The 13,936-nt window shown below is 35.3% G+C and overlaps 1 protein-coding gene across 2 annotated transcripts in view; it reads right to left on the bottom strand.

Moving 5' to 3' along the window:
- The window catches only part of UPF2 (UPF2 regulator of nonsense mediated mRNA decay), a 92,736-nt gene that overhangs the window by 59,616 nt on the left and 19,184 nt on the right, over positions 1-13,936 (bottom strand). For both annotated transcript variants that reach the window (XM_061179425.1, XM_061179433.1), the window contains exons 4-8: positions 13,571-13,731; positions 10,488-10,685; positions 9,850-9,999; positions 8,482-8,585; positions 3,579-3,664 (exon numbers count right to left, since the gene is read on the bottom strand). In XM_061179425.1, coding sequence (XP_061035408.1) covers positions 3,579-3,664; positions 8,482-8,585; positions 9,850-9,999; positions 10,488-10,685; positions 13,571-13,731 — 699 coding nt within the window. The remainder of the gene's footprint in view (positions 1-3,578; positions 3,665-8,481; positions 8,586-9,849; positions 10,000-10,487; positions 10,686-13,570; positions 13,732-13,936) is intronic.

The raw sequence follows: 13,936 nt of genomic DNA, 5'->3' as shown, positions 1-13,936 counted from the left end.
AAAACAAAACAAAAAAGTCCCACTACCTGGAAATTTCAAAACTCTCTCAAATATCTCCTTAGGTAACAATGGAATAACAAACTGAAATTGGAGAACTTCCAGAAAACATAAAAATAGAAATCACCACATGTCAGAACTAAGAGATACAGCTAAAACCAGGGTCAGAGGACAGCAATGTATAATATTAAATGCCAAAAAAAGGAACAAAATGAATGAAAGGAACCAAAAAAAAGAAAATAAAGATAAAATCCAAAAATAATGAGTAAGAAAACAGTAAAACAGTAGAATAAATACATAGATAATCTAGAGGCTGGGTTTTGTGTGTGTGTGTGTGTGTGTGTGTGTGTGTGTGTGAAAAAAACTAAAATGAATAAACCACTAGCTAACATAATGCAGAGGAGGAAGAAGAAAGGAAAGGTATTATACAACTACAGGGTTGTTTGTAATGGCAAAGACTGGAAGTCCAAAGTGGTTAAATACAGTACATTCATAAAAAGAAACACTGCAGCTTTAAAAAGAACAAGAGAAATCTTTATGTATTGACATGAAAAGATTTCCAAGATATACTGTTAAGTGAAAACAGTAAAGTTCAGAATAGGTATAATAAGTTGCCCTTGTGTAAAAAAGCAGGAAATATAAGAATGTTTGCATGTTCTTGCACATGCAAAAGCAACTTTGGAAGGATGCAAGAATCAAGACAGTGGTTTCCTACTGGGAGGAGTAGGAATTGGGTAGATGGGGAGACAAGGATAGGAAAGATATTTTTCAGCACAATGTTTTATACTTCAGTGTTTTGAGTCCTGTGAGTGCATTACTTTTTTTTTAAATAAAATTTTAAATTTGCATATGACCAATATTAATTCATCAAATATTTTCAAGCCCTTACTGTGTATCAAACACTACACTTGATGTTGTAGATGTTCAAAATGAAAAGATCTAGTCCTCTTTTAAAGGGCCCATATTTTTACAGTTTCATAGGGATACAGGCACAAACCAACACTGATCCAATATGCCTAATGTAATGTGCTGAATTCTTTGTATGTATGAAGACATTAAGTCAAAAGTCTATTAAAGAGCACCTATATATACGTAAGGGAAATAAAGATGGTTGTTCAGAGAAGATAACTCTTATGCTAAGAGTTCAAGACTGGAGATTTTCCAGTGGAAAAATACAGGATATCCCAAATAGAGTAGAAAGCAGAGGCTTGGAAGCAGAGAACAAAGGGTATTCAAGAAATCATTACAGATCATGATTTTCCAAGAAGAGTGGCTAGCATGATGACTGAAGAAGCTGAAAAGGGGCTAGATGAGAAAGGGCATTGTAAATACCAGGTTACATAATTTTATCACCTTCTGTCTGTGAGGCATTGTGCTCAGTGCTGAGGATAAAGAAGTAAACGTGGCCTCCCTCCTGCAGCTTAATCTAGACAACAATGTCCAGGGAAACCAAGAAACAGGTTTTTTCAGTAGTCTGATGCGTGACCTTTCCTGTCTCTGGTTCTGTTGCCTCTATCAGAAATGCTTTCTACGTTCCCTCTCCTCATCCATCCCTCACCTAGCTCATTCCTTTCTCAGGTCTCGGATTAAATGACCCTCGTTCCAGGCAGCATTCTCTTACTGCCGAGACTAAGTCAATCAGTTCCCCGTGTTATATACTTCAAAGCATGCTGGGATTCTTCCTGTCAACTGCACTTAGAATTCTCTTTCTTCCTCTCGAAACTGTAAGCTGCATGAATACGAGTTGAATCTGTCTTGTTCACCACTGTATCTCCAGCACTAATCACAGTATAGAGTAGACCCTTAGTTAACGAATAAATTTTAGAACATAGTTTAACCTTTCCTGATCACTCAGGCTGAATGTAAGAAACCTAAATTATTATATTTATATATTTCAGGTATATAAGACTATGTGGTCTCTTCCTCATAGCTCCAAAAGGATATACATTTTACGTACTTGTATCTTTATTTTTTTCTCTCCTCTCAAACTATAAATTGTCACTTCCTACTACTTTCAAGTCTGTTTCTAGAAGATTCCAACTACTTCTAATTTGCAGCTAACTGCTGAGCTAAGCACATAAATCCAGTTATAAAGAATGTAACTGGCATAAAACCAAGTAATAGTATATAGTTTTTCAGGAGTTTTCTCCGGGGTTGGGGAGTGGGAAGGAATGGGGATAAAGGGAGACAAGATGCTCTCTTATAAGTAAACTATTTAATATTACTGCATAATTTCTTTTGTTAACAAAGCCTTTTATTTTTGCTAAATTTGGTTCATTCTATCCTAGAAGTCCAGATAATTGTTACTATGTTTCTTCATTCAAATAAACAGTTGAAAAGAAAACTATGAAAGTAAACACTCCACTATATAGGTAAAGAAAAGAATCACTTTAAAAAACTGGTCCAAAATATTAAGGAAAAAAATATGAGTTTGAAATTTTGAGTTTGAAAGTAGAATGTGTCTCACAATCAAAGGCTTAAAAGTAACTGGCAATATTCTTTTCTTTCTTAGTTGTACATGAAATAATGATGCACCTCATAACTGATGGCACCTCAGATTTGATGAAATGCAGTACATAATTTTACATAATAAAAATAATTCATCTATGATTTTCTCAATTAGATAATTCTGAATTATCTACTCACTATATTAGCACATTCCATCTCCCTTGTCCCACTAAAATGAAAAAACAAATGCTCATTAATGCTGCTGCTGACAGGAGATAAAAACCAATATAAAGGAAAAAAGTAGTGATTTGGTTTCACTGCGAAATGTTACCATTTAAGAGACCAATGAATGAACCAAATTGAAATTCTGCTTAAGAAATCTTTAGTGAAGTCCCTCAGAATCCGTATCTTCTGGGAAAAGTATCTATCTTAGCTATGATGTATGTAATCATGATAATAGTTAACAAAATCCTTTAATTATTCACTGTTGAATAAACAGAAATGGATCTCCTCCAGGTTCCTAAGGTCAACAATCTATGACCTGTTGTGGTCCTAAAATATGCGGGTGAAGTAGGGGTTTTAATTTAGCGTAAGTTAGAGCATAAGAATTCTCTACCAGCATTATGAAACGGAATATGTTTCTTGAATTACCAGCAACATAATCACTAATGTGACTTCCAAGTCCAAACTAGCATAATTACAAAAAAAATAACTTGAAATTTTTCATTTAAACACAACTCTTAAAAATTAGATACAATCAATTTAGTCTGATCTTTCCACAAAATAAAAACTCTCCAAAAAAAAGATATACCATTTATTATTTTTTCTCCTCAGAGGCAAAAGTGTAAACAAGTTGCTTCTAGCAATGATTAAGTTATTTAAGTTCCTATAATTCTTAAATTTTTTCTCTCAAAATAACAGGAAAGCATCAGAAGAAATATTCCCACTAGAGCTCATGAACAAAAATCAATGAGAAATAAGTTCTAGAAAATATGCTAACAACAATGATAATAAGTTCTGTTGACAAGGGATATTTTCTAAGAGATAATTAAACAAGAACTTAGACCTTACAATCATCATTGCAGGGTAAAAACACTAAGAAATTACTCTTTTTTTTTTTTTTTTTTACCTACCTTTGTCTGGGAACTATAAAGAGCGCCCGGACCAGCTTCTTCCTATTTGCTTTTGTGTTCATGTTCATGCAAAAATCCATTGCTGCCTGTAGGAGAAAAAGCAAACTTTTTTCTTAAAAAAATATCCATTTAGCTACTGAAAGCAGAAACCCTGCATGCTACAATGGATTTCTAATAGTTCCTAAACAGTTCACAATGGTTTTAAGACACTAGTATTATAAGCATATCCCAAACTTTAAAGATCACTAAGCTTAAACTCCTCTCTCTTTTTATATCTCAAAATATATGTTTCATAAACTTTTTAATTGCAACCTAGTGTTAGAAACAGAACTTCAAGTGAGTAGATTGAAGACCCACCATGACATGTTTGGCAAATAACTATATGAAATGTGCAATCCATGCTTTTGATCTCATAAATCAATGTTAATATCAGGAAAGTTTTCTGGTAAAATGTACAAAGTAACAAGAAGCCAGGAACCAAGAAAATTACTAATGCTAATAAGGATAACCAAAAAAGAATAAAGACCAACTACGTATGAGACACAGACACAGATTATCCCCAGAAACATGTAAGAGTAAGTGCTTCAACACTGAGTAAAAATGTTTACTGTCAACAATCAGATCTGGTAACAAACTAAAGAAACCACATCATAGGACTACAATAAATATCCATAATTATTATTTAGTATAGCAATCCACTATTCTATATTTTAATAACAAAAATGTGTTCAATATTTCATCAATATGTCTAACATCTAATATAAGTGTAGAAGAAAAGCTACGAGAAGTGTATGTTCTGGGAAGCCATTAGAAAACAGAACTATGAGTAGTTGGTATTTTTTAAATACAGGTATATATATTTTTTAAACATTAAAGATTTTCAATATACATGGTTTAAGAAAATAACAAGTTTAAGTTATACTTTAAAAAGACACAAACTATTATCAAATATCATTTTGGGTATCTCAAGTATTTTCCTTCCATAGGTTCACATGATTATTTTATCATTAATCCCAATCTTTAGGTAGATTTGAGGATCAGGTAACAAAGATCCTCAGATTTCCCTACAAAGGGTTTCAACTCTTCAACAATACACTCACTGAAACACCTCCCATTGGATTAAAACTTTTGCTGAAAAAATGACACAACTAATGGTGATTAGATTCAAACCCAGGAAACTAACTCACATTGAAAGTATTCACCAAGATTGAAACTGTCACTATTAGTCAAAAGTAAAACCAATGTAAATTTTTTCTTCTGCTTGTAAAGGGAGTATAATAAATTTTATTAAAGTTTATATTTTATAACATTAAAGCTTCTTACAGCTAATTAGAATAACAAAGAGAAAAGGTGAAAATATACTAAAGTTCCTTCAAGTAATTCACCCATATGAAACACTGAAAAATTCTGGACTAGTATAATAAAAATCCCAAAGGTCATGTACTCAGAAAAGAAAATTGGTTAACACTGGAAAACTTCACACACACACACACACCCCCCTCAAATCAACATTTTTTGAAAAATATAAAGAAAAAATTTTAATGGCTAATAATGGCCTATGTTTCAACATAAATTAGGAAACAAAAAATAAGATGTACTTCAATAACTATTTTAGAACATTATCCTTTAAAAGGCAATAAACACTTTTCCTACCACAATAATCAAAGGCCAGTTAGATGGAAAAAAACTACAATGCTCAAAACTCTGCAAAGATTAGGAGTTCGTAAAACATGTAAATGCCTGATACACATAGTGGTGGCTCAATAAATATGTAGAATAAATGAATAAAAGACTACATGAAAACTGCCAGAATAAATAAATTTGAGGAAATTAAAAAGAAAAAAAAAAGCTTCACATGTATATTAATTCTTAGATTTAACCATCCCTGCCCTTTGGGGAGAAATGAAAGCAAAGGAATCATTGGGGTGGTGTCTGTCTGCCTGCTTTACAAGTGCTGCCTGACAACTCAACAAGCAGTTTTTGAAAACCTGTTTCAAAACGTTGTAAGTAAACGAAAGACAGTTCAACAATCATTTTTTATTTTTTTAAGTAAAAATAAACTCTTCTGATCATCAAATGCATGCAGAAATAAGCATCACCATGAATGACATTACCTGCAGAAGTCACCTAAAAGAAATCTTCACTTCAGGTTATATATTGTTACATAAGTATTGAATTCAAAAGAATTCTTAGATTTTTCTATTTCCCAACTACTTTTCCCTCTTAAGCCATTTGGACCTCTGCCAATATAGATGGAAAAAATTCCTTTCATGAGGAAGCTGACTCCCAGGAGGAACCCACTGGGGTCCAACAGGGCAGGGTAACCTCCTATTTTCCATCTGAACCTCCAAGAGCTAACCCAGAATTTAACATGGTCATTACTGAGCTGGGCACTGCAGGATACTTTCCAATACAGATTCACATGAGATCTTCCCACTCAACTTTCAGGATAGCACTCAAAATGGCTGCAAGGGTGTGGCAGGCATGTCAAGGTATCTCTCATCCTGCTGATAGCCAGTGAATATATGAAAATTTAGCAGGGGAAAAATTCAATCATATCCCAACCTTAGGAAAATAAGCAGTTGTTTAAAAGGTAGTCTCTGCTATATTCTACAGATGAAAGAAAAAAAGACACTATCTCTTCAGAAAACAGAAATAAATGCTGTAATTACTAAGTTTTTGAAAACTGTACATTGACCTAATTACTCCAAGAGGTGATTAGCCAATTTGGAATTTTTTTCAAGCCTATTTGATTATATGAATAGTTACTGAAACACATCTAAATTATTTGTAGAAGAGCTAAACAAGCTGAAAGTCAAAAAACAACTTGATGTCTGTAGTACTCTATAGGGAACCCTCAATACATTATGGGGAGAAAAAAGGATAAAAGATTACATTACACCTTGACTTAAAAATGATTTAAAGCAATGATTTTCAAACTTTGGGTTTCAAGAGTCTTCTACCCTCTTAAAAATTATTAAGGACCTGAAAGAACTTTGTTTTTGTGGGTTAATATGTTTATCAGCAGTTACTGTTTTAGAAGTTAAAACTGAGAAATTTTCAAAATATTAATTCACATAAAAATACCAATAAATCTATTAGTTGTTAACATTCTTTGGAAATTTTTTTTTAATGAAAAAAGAATTTAGTGACAGAAGAGTGGTACTCTTCTAGAAGATACCTTAGATTCTCATATCTATAGTTTCTCGTATCTATTTATGCACTCAATCTGTTGTGACATGTTGTTTTGGATGAAGTATATGAAGAAACTCCAGGGACTTCTCTGGTGGTGCAGTGGTTAAGAATCCGCCTACCAATGCAGGGGACACGGGTTCGAGCCCTGGTCCGGGAGGATCCCACATGCGGTGGAGCAGCTAAGCCCGTGCACCGCAACTACTGAGCCCGCATGCTGCAACTACTGAAGCCCGAGCACCTGGAGCCCATGCTCCGCAACAAGCCCACGCGCAGCAACTAGAGAAAGCCTGCACGCAGCAACAGAGACCCAATGCAGCCAAAAATAAATAAATAAATTTATTTTTAAAAAAAAAAGAAAAAGAAAAAGAAACTCCAGTTTCTCACACGTATGTAGCTGGAAAGGGAGGCATATTTTAATATCATTTTCAGTAATTATAGATATTCTTTGATACTTCACCAAAACTTGACAAGTGGTAGTTTCTTAACCATTAGTTGCAATGTGAAATCTAAAACTGTATCAATCAACTTCTCATGCTCTGCTAGATTAAAATCCATTGGTCTATCTTGCACTGAGTGAATTTTTATATTCCAATCAAGATTTTGTTGACCTTATGTACTGGTAATTCAGAACAATGGTTCACTGAGCTATGCAGAGCTTCCAAACACTTACATAGTATTTTTAAATTACATTATTTAACATCACCACTCATCTTGTCAGAAAAGTTTCACCAATAAAGCCTCTTCAGAAAAGAACTGGGAAGATGTCAAGCTTATGGTGGTGGACATAAGTTTTCCAAAATTCTAATTTTTGCTGGAAACTCATATTTGTCCACTGGCAATAAATACTTTTACTTTTAGTTGTTTCCCTTGAAGTGAGAGGCTCACCTGTGCATGTTAGAAAAATGTCTGCTAAACACCCACGTCTGAATAACCACAGTTTGTCCACCAGTTCTTTCAAGTAAAAACGGTATTCTATGTAAAAAGCAACTAGTTCAGCTTGCAACTCAATCACACAAGTGATTGAGGCAACCTTTTCTTGAGGCAACCTTGAGATAGTATATTGAGATAGTATATGTGCTTTACACATCCTTCTTATTTTATCAAGTTAAAAGGAAGTGTACTCAAAGACTGAAATGAAACAAAATTACTCCAATTTTTATGGATTCATCAAAGAGATTCCTAAGTGAAAGGAGCATTGTTCTTTTAATTGCAAATGCACAGCAATGGCTACTAGTACAGTCTGCTACCCATGCAGCTTGATTCGTGTTAAAATGCCAGCAGCTTTACCCATCATCACTTTTGCAAACGTCAAAAACAGTGAAAAAGTGGGGAAAAAAAATCCTAGTATTAGTATGGAAAGAGTTTTGACCTTACAGACCCCCTGAAAGTGCCTCAGAAGACACCAGGAATCTACAGAGCATACTTTAAGAACTTCTGGTCTAACACAGTATTTCCCACACTGAGGAATCCCTATGTGAAGGGGAGAGGTGTCAAGCTAACAGGATTCTAGAGACAGTTCCACCCCCAAACACAACATCTACAAACTGGCTCCCACTGTATGTGTTTATTTTGAATTCCCATATTAGATTCCATTTGAAGAAATGGTTCATTCTACAGCCAAAACAGTCCAAAAACCATAGACGTTCCTAATTCGAGCTATCCTACAAGGTCTATGTGCTTGAGTAAAGTCACACAGAGGCAATCGTACCTTGTCTATCAGATCACGGTTGACACAGTTGGGCAATTGCTGGAGAAAAGCATCTACTATGAGCTTGAGATGAGATCCAGTGCTGGCTTCTTCATCCTCTTGTTCTAATATGAAATTGGTTTTTAAACAGGTTTAAAAATATATATACATAGACAATATAAGAATAAAAACATCCAGTAAGAAGTTATCTGGGGCATAGATAATCTAGAGCACTTTTCTTACTCATGAAAAAATGAAGCATTTTTTGAGATATTACCCTAGAAAGTGTGGGTATCTTTAGAATCATAACCCTAAATCACTACTGTCTTTCAGATATCAACTATAAAAAGGCAAACTTTTACATGAGAAGTCATAAGTTGCATGTAGTTTTATAGTAGATCTGCTATTTTTATCTGTCACGCATCCCTTCTCCCATGTCTTCAATTAACAGTACGATCATCGCTTGCCCTCAAAGGCAATCCATGGGATTCTGATGCGGAAGGGTGCTGCCCAAGCACAGACACCACCACTCCTCTCGGCCACAGGCAAGCATGACACAGGACTAGCCAAGTCCTTCCATGAGGCTTATACACAGACAGTGGGAGACAAGCCCTCTTTTCTTCTGATGTCACTAACTGGTTTGAGCCAAGGGTAGCCTCCAGCCATGCCTCCCTCCCTTCATGACATGGATAAACAGAATCTGCAGTAGGAAACAATGAAGCCCATAGAGAGAAAGGCAATACTGACAGAAGGTATCTTTCTAATAAAGAATCCTAACTAATAAAGAAACTCGATGGGAAGTATTCAGGAAATAATTAACAATGTGATATTTTTATTACTAAATATAAAACATTACTCAATTATAAAGACAGATAAAATTACCACAGATGAACTGATATACTAATTGTCTTTTTATCTCTCAACTTTCAAATACACTTATGTTAAGACTGTAAAGATTATATCAGAATTAAAATACATTAAGGACAATGCTAGCAAGTAGAGAAGTGTAAGAAGTATCTATTAAGATTTAGATTATCACTAAAGTTTGTAGTCACATAATATAGGACATGTAGTATTTCTGTTCCAAATCAAATTCCAAAAAAGTGATGGCCTAGAAACAACAGGAAAACAAGGAATAAAAGAGTAAAGACCCATATTCTCAGGCAAGGGCTTTGTGTAGAAACACTAATCCAAACTTGGGAATTCCCCGGCGGTCCCGTGGTTAGGACTCCGTGCTCTCACTGCCGAGGGCCCGAGTTCAATCGCTGGTCAGGGAACTAACATCCCACAAGTTGCAGAGCGTGGCCAAAAATAAATAAAATAAAACAGACGTTTAAAAAAAAAACAAACAACTAGTCAAAAATTAAAATTTTTGGCAAAAGTGTTTACCTTGCTCATCAAGAAGTTTCTTTGTAAGATCTTCAGCTTCGTCTCCACCCTCTAGCTCCAAAGTGTCATCATTAATCTCTAGGTTCTCCAACTCAAGCTCCAAATCATCAGGACTTGATACCTCCTTATTATCCTTAGGTTCCTTTGCCTCTGTTTGAAATCAAAGAATCAGTACCTCTCAATTAAAAGTCATATTGAAATCCTGCTGCAAAAAATACAAAGACTCACAAGATCTGCATCGTTTGTCTTAGAATCTACATTTATACCTGGCAAGAAATTTGATATATTCAGATTTTTTTAAATACATTATGCTCATTGAGAACAAAGACCATAACTTCTTTGATTCTGTATGCCATCTGTTCACTGAAGAAATGAACAGATGGATGGATTGATGAATTGATGAATGGAGACATACATGGCATGAGGATCTGTGGTAAAGATGAGGGGAAGATAAAGCTGATTAGATAAAGTGGACTCTAATTAATTAAGATGTCCATATTATTCTGTCATTCATTTAATCTAGTGACTCAACGTTCGTATTACAAAACTAGTAAATAAAAAAAAATTTTTACAAATATTATTTTGAAACTAATCTTTATAGCACTTTAATATAAAAAAATTTGTCCTCCAGCATTTACCTTTGTAATCATCCTTGTTGGACTCTTTATTCTGACAACTTTTTTCATTATCTTTAAACAAGATGGCTGGAACAAAAGCTTTCAAATCAATGAGGTTCTCATAAAAATTCCGAGCATCTTCATCTTCCCATATACCACCTTCCAAGTCATATTCTCCAGGTTTACCAGGTGTAAATATATCAATTCCAGGCCCATGTTCTACAATAAAATAAATCACAAGGAATTAAAACCAATGAACCTTGAATGTTTTGATTAACAGACGCTTCCTCAATCCACAAGCACTCTGGACTGTTCATGTAACCATCTTTACCAGAAAATCGCAAACTGTGTTTTAAGTAAAGCTCTAAACCAGGACAGACAAGAGGAAAGCGTAGGATAAAGATGCATTTCTCTTAAATGTTTTAAGCAACTGATATGAGATTAAGTAGCCATTTGATATATTAGGCCCACCTTCATAAAACTTAAAACCAGTATAAGAAATATATAAGCCTGGTCATTCCTAAACATCCAGCTTAAAGTCCCACCTCCCCTATGAAGCATTTTTTTAAGACTCGCAACCCTCTGTACAATTTATATCATAATTATCATCACAAGTTTATGGTTTATCTTACCATAAACCCTTAAGAAGCAACCCTCCTTTTGGTATTAACTTGGTATAAGACAGATTGCCATAAATGGTCAATTGATAAATAACTGGAAAGGAAGGGAAGGAATGATGAGGAAATATACAGATATTTCAGTAGAGAGTGGAAAACCATGTATGTATGTAACCACACACACACACACACACACACACACACACACACACACAGTCTACCTTACATACAACTACACTTTCTTAAACTCAGAACATTAAAAGTAACTAATTTCCTACTTCATGATCATGAGACCATTCATGATTTTATCTATCCTCACTGTACATCTCTCCAAACTAGAGAATGATCCTGCAGATTAAAATTCACCCTGAGGGGTTCCTTGTTGGTGCAGGGGTTAAGAATCCTCCTGCCAATGCAGGAGACAAGGGTTCGAGCCCTGGTCCGGGAAGATCTCACATGCCGAGGAGCAACTAAGTCCGTGCGCCACAACTACTGAGCCTGCGCTCTAAAGCCCGCATGCCACAACTACTGAAGCCCGTGCACCTAGAGACCATGCTCCGCAACAAGAGAAGCCACCGCAATGAGAAGCCCGTGCACCGCAAGGAAGAGTAGCCCCCGCTCGTCGCAACTAGAGAAAAGCCCACGAGCAGCAACGAAGACCCAATGCAGCCAAAAATTAATCAATTAATTAATTAATTAAAAAAAAAAAGAATCTAACAGACCAGAAACCAGAATTAAAAACAAAACAAAACAAAAAAATCCTGAGAGGGACTTCCCTGGTGGCGCAGTGGTTAAGAATCCACCTGCCAATGCAGGAGACACGGGTTCAAGCCCTGGTCCGGGAAGATCCCACATGCTGCGGAGCAACTAAGCCTGTGCGCCACAACTACTAAGCCTGCGCTCTGGAGTCTGCAAGCCACAACTACTGAGCCCACGTGCCACAACTACTGAAGTCCGCGTGCCTAGAGCCCGTGCTCCGCAACAAGAGAAGCCACCGCAACGAGAAGCCCGCGCACCGCAACAAAGAGTAGCTCCCACTCCCCGCAACCAGAAAGCCCGCGTGTAGCAACAAAGACCCAACGCAGCCAAAAATAAATAAATAAATAAATTTATTTATTTTAAATAAAAAATAAAAATGATGGCAGAACTTTGTCAACTTTGTTACACAGCATTTACATTTACATTGTATTAGGTATTATAAGTAATCTACATGATGATTTAAAGTATATGAGAGGATGTGTGCAGGTTATATGCAAATACTAAGCCATTTTATATGAGGGACTTGAGCATCATTGGAGGTCCTGGAACCAATCCCCTGCAGATACCAAGGAAGGACCATAAATGTATTCACAGTATACAATGCGTATTTTCTTATTGAGGATGTAAAATACAAAATACCTTCTTGTATTATAAAAGGACACTTTACAAATATTTCACTTTTAAGATTTTTAAGTAAATAGGATTTTCAGATAGTTTTAAGATTACTAATGTATTAACATTTATCTACCGAAAGTAATTTTTCAAGTAGTTGGTGTGATATGTTAGAATAGTTTATTAGGAGCCTTACCAAAAAGGAAGTTTAAAACACCTTCGAAATAATATGGAAAGTAACTCATCTTACAAAATGATAAACAATTTATCTTATAAAACTGCAAAGTAGGCTTTAGTTCTAAGTAACAATTTAAGATAATATACCATTCAAAACAACTAAATTATAAATAAAAATAAGCACAGAAATATTAGTATCCCAAATGTCCAATTCACCTTATTACCTATCCAAGATATAAATCTTTCTGTAGCTCCAAGTATGGTTTAAGACAGGCCCCTGTTAGACACAATCTAAGAATATCTATTACAAAAGAACCTGAAGGGACTTCCCTGATGGGGCAGTGGTTAAGAATCCGCCTGCCAACGCAGGGGACACAGGTTCGAGCCCTGGTCCAGGAAGATCCCACATGCCGCGGAGCAACTAAGCCCGTGTACCACAACTACTGAGCCTGTGCTCTAGAGCCTGTGAGCCACAACTACTGAGCCCATGCGCTGCAACCTCTGAAGGCTGCGCACCTAGAGCCCATGCTCCACAACAAAAGAAGCCACCGCAATGAGAAGCCTACGCACCACAATGAAGAGTAGTCCCTGCTCACTGCAACTAGAGAAAGCCCACGCACAGCAACGAAGACCCAACGCAGCCAAAAATTAAATAAATAAGTAAATTTATTATTAAAAAAGAAAAGAACCTGAAGAAATTCATCATATCATATGAGTTAATTATTATTCTCTAAGTGCAAAGCCTTTTCCATTCAGAGAAGCATTTCAAGTAGATTTTCAATGTTCTTATTAGGTCTTAATACTACTTCTTCATTTAAAAAATTTTAAAGACATTTCAAAACATCCATTTTCAATATTACACATCTGAGAAGACTAAAGATATAAGTGATTAGTGCTTACTAAAAAAAATCACAATGTTTGTTTTTAAGGATATCTTACCTTCTGGTGTTGGTTTGTCTTGAGGAAGATCTGGCATATTTTCATCCAAAAGGTCTGCTAAGGATTGAGAATTTGCCAGCAGCTTCTGATAAGACATAGCAAATTCCTCATACTGTTTATGTCTATCTTCGCTTAGCTCCCCTTTAGAATGTAGAATACGCCTATAAACAAATGATGAAATAATCTGATAATCTTTTCAAAATAGATGGGATCATGTATTATTACATTGGGAATGTTCTATAAAATTTGACTTTATCACACAAGCTTATTAACACAATCTTATTTAACAACTTATTTTTAATACTTAACTTTTAAGACGTATCTGAAATTAAAACTTGTACATCAAATTCACCTGAACAATTAAAA

Source organism: Eubalaena glacialis, chromosome 2 (genome assembly GCF_028564815.1).
Source record: "Eubalaena glacialis isolate mEubGla1 chromosome 2, mEubGla1.1.hap2.+ XY, whole genome shotgun sequence".
NCBI lineage: Eukaryota > Metazoa > Chordata > Mammalia > Artiodactyla > Balaenidae > Eubalaena > Eubalaena glacialis.
Note: the sequence above shows the minus strand (reverse complement) of the source record. Positions and strands in the feature narration are given on the sequence as shown.